This window comes from Cibotium barometz, chromosome 2 (genome assembly GCF_041138505.1).
Source record: "Cibotium barometz isolate CiBa-2024 chromosome 2, ASM4113850v1, whole genome shotgun sequence".
Classification (NCBI taxonomy): domain Eukaryota; kingdom Viridiplantae; phylum Streptophyta; class Polypodiopsida; order Cyatheales; family Cibotiaceae; genus Cibotium; species Cibotium barometz.
Genome location: NC_141047.1, coordinates 71,510,562 through 71,516,439, shown reverse-complemented (window position 1 = coordinate 71,516,439; position 5,878 = coordinate 71,510,562). Strand labels below are relative to the sequence as shown.

Here is a 5,878-nt window from a genome sequence, read left to right as displayed (position 1 = left end):
TTCATGGACTATTTTGAGAGTTTTTTTGGGATTATCTCGGAGACATCAGGGACTAATTTGAGAGCTTTTCTCAAGAGGATTTGAGGCTCCATCCTGGGGAGCTGTTTTGGCACGGATTTTGAGGCACTTCCATTTTGCCCACTTGAATGTGATGTGTTACGACGGGTTTTCTGGGACCAAATGGTGGATGGCTTACTAGATGTTGGCAGCAGGCAGGGACACTGCAGTTCTTGCATTTGTGGTAAGCAGCACAGGGAATCTTTTTTGAAGCAGGCTACTAGGCAGGCTTCGAAACCTTTGGGGTTCGTACACACTGACTTGTGTGGACTTGTGCACAGCCCATCCTTGGGAGGTTCTTTGTACTTTATGCTACTGCTTGATGATTGTAGCAGATTTAAATGCATTTATTTCCTTTCCCATGAGAACCAAGTCTCTGCTCGGTTCAAGGAGTGGCATGTTATGGTGGAGAAGGAGTCTGGATTGCTGGTGAAGACTCTTCAGTCTGACAAAGGAGGAGAATTCTCTTCCAATGCTTTTGTGCAGTTTTGCGCGGAACATTGCATCAACAAGAGCTGGCCAATAGAGCTTACCTTAGCAAAAACCTTCTGATTTGGCAATGGTTGAGTTGGTTGTTGACCCATAGTCTCTCGTTGTATCCATTCGAAAGCATCCATTTGCTCATAGAGGTCTCATTCATCCCCATGTATTAGTCACCCTAGAAGTTAACCCATACCATGATTTCTATTGGAGATGAAATGTCCTCCATCTTCATTGCTATCCTATTGAGGGGGTCAAAATATAACTTTGCACCATGCTTGTACCATGTAGATAAGCCTCGTGTCAAAATCCACTCCCCCAATTTTGTTTAAAGGTGGAACTTGTTGAGATATCGAGCTCATCTAGTGAGGTGGTGGACACTGATAACCCACCTGGGGGATAGGCCCCACACTTACACCACTGGCATGGTTGGTGAGATCATGGTGGGTGATATGCGGCCGGCCAGTGGGATGACAGGCTGGGTGATAGCCATTCTGGCATAGTTATAGCGCCAGCTCATTTAGTTGGCTTCACACTATAGAGAACCCAAGTATGTATTTGGTTGAGTACCTTTTCATATGGTGTGTACTCTTATCTTTGTATATGGTGTGTTGAGTGTTGTGTAAAGAAGAAGAAGATTTTTAGCTTCTCACCTTGTGTGTTCTCTTTTAGGGTTTTGTGAGTGTGTCTGTGTGCTTGCAAGAGCTCTCTTCTCCCTTGCATCTTTTCAGAACTTGGTTCCCAATTTTAGGTCTTTCAGAATTCATGCAATCACCCATGAGATTGGATGTTTCACTTCTAGTGGAGTCAGTGTTTCTGTTTTGCTTGAGCATGAAGAGTAATCCGCTATGATTTTGTTCAAGCGACATGTGGGTCTTGTTATCGCTACCGTGGGTAGAGACCCGAGAAGCAATAGTTGATATCTACCTTTATCTCAAATTCATATGAGATGTCATTCCTTTTAGTCTCGATCTAATGATCTGAATGAATTATATGCAAGACAATGCAGCAACTTTGAGTAAAAAATGTACCAAAATAGACTTCTAGAACACCCTATCTTCAGAGCATCAAACGGAGGTCTTCTAGTCAAATTTGGAAAAGCAAACTCCAATGCTGGCATAGCCACATTGAATATTGTGGTCCATGAAGTGCTTTGTAGAGTGACTCACTCTTGATTTCTATCAAAAAACATCTATACAATCAAAGTTACGATGCAAAAGTTATGCCCATTTCCATGAAATGTATTCTTTAGAAAAGTGTAGTAGAAGTCCCAAATGTTACCCAAATGGCAAGATGAGAATACATATGATCTTTCTTTTTATGTTTTTCTTTGTGAGTGCAAAGTATGTCTTTGTGATGTTATTTGCAGGAAAAAAACTGATTTAAAAGTTGTGTTGTTTTGGCTATTTTTCTCTGGAATGAGTGGTGGTTGGGGGGGTCAAATGAGGTCCATTTGAGATGTCCTTTGTACTCTATGGGTAGTCGATACACACCAAATGAAATAGCTCTTAAGAATTCCCACGAGATTACAGAATCGCCATCTTGGTAAATGGTCCCAATTCAAATCTGACTTGATGGGCAGGTGCAAGACACTTAGTAGACTATGTCTATCATGTCAAATTACTTATGCAAACTTGTTAAGGCCTCTAGAATCCCCTTTTAGTGATGTGCTATTTTTACTGCTTATTTTTGCTAAAATGGACGGTTGAAGGCCAAATGAGGTCTATTTTTGAAACCCTTTGGTATATGAGCTATGGGGATGGTCTATATGTAGTAGATGAAACAGGTCCAAAAAATTCCTCGCGGATTGCAACATCACCATTTGTGGAGAATCACCATCTTGAAAAATGCTCCCAATTAAAATCTAAGTAGATGGCCTTGTGCAAGGCATTTAGTAGACCATGTTTATCATGCTAGATCACTTCTTCACCTCTATTTCAATACCTGAATTCACCAAAATAAGATGGCGATTCTGTAATTAAAGAGTGCTGCTAGGAGCTCAAAATTGATCAAAATCACAAACCCTCACTCTGACTTAACTATTGAGCAACCCTTTATAATTATAGAAGAGGAAATCTGATGCTATGAGGAGCCTCCACGATGCGAGAGAGAACCTTCTATGGGTTGGCCTCCACGATGGGAGAAAGGAATTCCACTATAATAAACCCGCCAGCATGCCAGGCAGATAGGCAGACAAGTGTTGATATTGCCTAAATAAAAAGGAATGCCATTTCTATTTTGAAATTTGGACCTTACAAAAATACACACCAAGTAATTAATTTAAGACTCTATTTGAGTGGCCTTGAATGTAGCTAAAATAGGGAAGAAGCCAGAACAAAGGAACAAGGGCGGGCTCCTATCGTCGAAACAACCTGTGGAAGATCATCGTCTCGAGCATATGCGGCTGTTTCATGCGGCGCCCATTCATGCTGTGTGAGGTTATCCTTAATCTTGTGGGTTAAATCGCCCTTTGTCCGCCGTTCTTGTGGGTTTTGAAGCCATGGCGACCCTTCGCCCAGGAAAGAACGAAGCTGATGGATTCGACACTGGAGTCATAGATTTTTACTTAAATTCTGAGCCTAGGAGAGCAGAAATCACCAGTGATCAGGTAAGCTTTGCGGGGTTCTTGCAATCATTGGGTATAAGACTTGACTTGGAGTCTGTGGACTGCAGCGATCCAAGATCTTGTCTGGAACGCTTAGCAAACTGCCAAACCTATGGCGATGTTCTGGGCCTTTTCCCTGCTGTCAAGCGAAAGGATAAGGATGCTTTGCTTCAGCAGAAGATCTGGGATCAGGACATGGAGGCTGCAAAGCGTGCCTGGGATACTCAGTACGTCGCTCCAGAGAAGGCACTTACCCATGTGGCTCAGCAGTTGCAGGATTATGCCAGTTCATGGAACCGCAATGAGAGGTATGCGCCGCTGGTTGCTTTGGTTCAAAGCAGCGGATGGGGCAAGTCAAGATTGATTTGCGAGCTGTGGCGGAAGGAGTTCTATGTTTTTTACATATCATGCATGGGAAAGGAGCAGACTGGGTTCCCGAGACGCACTGAGCAGCTAGCAGACATTATGCAGAACCCACAATCCAGTGAGAAAACCTTTGTGGCACTTGTTGCTAGCATCATGGCAGTCTTCAATCAGCATACTGACATGACATGTGAAGCATGGATACACGCACAGGAGAAAGGACAGTCCCTCCAAACTGAAATATTCAATCAGTTCCAGCAAATTCTCAGATCTTTAGAATTTCCAGAATGGGATGAAGAAAAGTATGAGCAGTTCTTCAAGGAAGACATAAAGAAACTGGAGAATAAGAGGCTTCTTTTGTGTGTAGACGAAGCAGGAGAGCTAGGTGACAATTTTACGAAGTTCAGGAGGTCATTAAGAAGTATCCCGAGAGGCAGCAGCTTTTTCAGTCTAGTGCTGGGCACTGATAGAAAAGTGGCAGACCTAGCAGCAGCAGCAGAGGAAGATGCAAGTCCACGTGTGAGATTGGCTCACCCTTTCCCCATTTATTTGATTGGAAAGAGTGATATTCTTGCCCAGGCTAGCAGCAGTGAGGATGATGTAAGCACAGATCCTACACATGTGATACGATATGGGAGGCCACTCTGGGCAGCATACTATGATTCAGTCGACACAACTGACAAGCTGGGCGCAACCATTCTGTTGGCAAAGATGAAGTTGCTTGGGAAGAACATTGATATCACAAAGCCAGGCTGGGTGACTCGGGACATAGCAATAGCTGTTTTTGCCTGTATTGTGGGATTAGATGTGGTTGCGTGGGGGACTCTTCCACAGCAACTTGTGGCAAAGCACATGAGAACTATCGTGAAGATAACAGAGGACGGGCGAAGAGTCTACACGGCAGTGGCTGTGGAGCCGGCTCTTGCTGCTGGTGCTGCTAAGTTGCTGCATGCCGAGAATGATAAATTTCTGGGTGATTTTCTAGACAAGCTGACGGAGGTTTGCCTAGATGGCTTGGTGCATGAAGGTATTAGGGGGGAGATGGTGGCCAGGATTATTATCATGCTAGCTATGCATGAGTGCACAAAGAGTAAAGACTACATCCAACCTGTGACGATGGCCACCTTCTTGAATGCCATGTTTGGGAGCGGTGTTGTGGAGGAGTTGAAGGCTAATTTTGTGAACACGGAAACAACTCTTTTCTTCAACTCTTTCACCGCAATGTCTGTGGAATTTTCTCAGCAACTATTGGAGAGGGCCTTTGTTAGGTGTACTGCACTAGTTGTGAGGAGGAATGAGCGCGTTCTTGACTTTGCCCTTCCTGGTCGTTTTGGCCCCTCGCCAGCCAGCCCTCGTGACCGTCCTGTGCTGCCAAGAGCTGCGAAGGTCATTCAGTGTCAAAACCAGGCAGTTTTTCATGGGACTACTTCCATTATAGGACAGATCAAAAACCAGAGGAATGAGCGGTCCTTCAACCGAGAAATAGAAGATCTTCAGGATGATACAAGGGCAGATTCCTGTGCAGAATTTTTTTTCCAAATTGGCCACAGAGGGAAGCCTGGTGTTAAAGTCAATCATAACACTGTAGTGGCCTATGGCCTTTCTTCCTTCAAGCACCTTCAGTCGAAGAATATGAGAGATGCAAATGTTCTTCCTAAGTTGCTGCAGCTCTCTAGGACTTGTGAGGACATATTTAAGGATGCTGGTTGCGATGAACAGGATTTGTTACTTGACATGATCCCTATGGGATACAATGTCAAGCCATTCATAGAGGACGAGATGGGAGAGCATGAAGAGGAGGGCGAGATGGGAAAGGATGATGACAAGGGAGAGGATCAAGAGGCTGATGACAAGGCAAAGGATGAAGACAAGGGAGGTGTGATATGGATGACATGGAAGGAAACAGGAAGGAGGACACAAAAGAGGAGGCATGTGTGAGCATTATTGTATGACTTTGCTCCCTTTGGGTATGAGTTTATAGAGGCAAGAAAGCGTAGGTACTTACCCTCTCTACTTCTTACATGCTTTTCCTTGCTGCACGCAAAAGAGCTTGTTTGATTAGTTGTCTCATGAAGTTTAGATTCAGAAGAGAAGCATAGATCTTGTTTGCTTGTTTGTACTTCAGGAATTTAGCTTTATTCCTGAGCATTTCACGGTGTTTTGAAACTTTTTGAAAGCTTGTCATGTTAGGTGATGGTCTCTTGCAGGAATTTAAGATGGTTGTTTTTTTGTTTTTTGTTTGCTCTAGCTCAGCTACCTGTCTTAGTATAGTAGAATGGTCTCTTGCAGGAATTTAAGATGTTTTTTAGTTTTTTGTTTGCTCGTATAGTAGAACGATCTGCATGTTTGTGCATGAATTTTGCACATGATTGT

The 5,878-nt window shown here is 43.6% G+C and overlaps 1 protein-coding gene across 1 annotated transcript; it reads left to right on the top strand.

Annotated features, from left to right (window-relative positions):
- The first annotated feature begins 2,833 nt into the window (after nucleotides 1-2,833).
- LOC147641428 (uncharacterized) lies at nucleotides 2,834-5,653 on the top strand. Its single transcript, XM_086821303.1, has one exon. It carries the CDS (start codon nucleotides 3,038-3,040, stop codon nucleotides 5,441-5,443), a length of 2,406 nt encoding a protein of 801 aa, XP_086677429.1. The 5' UTR covers nucleotides 2,834-3,037; the 3' UTR covers nucleotides 5,444-5,653.
- Nucleotides 5,654-5,878: the final 225 nt, after the last annotated feature.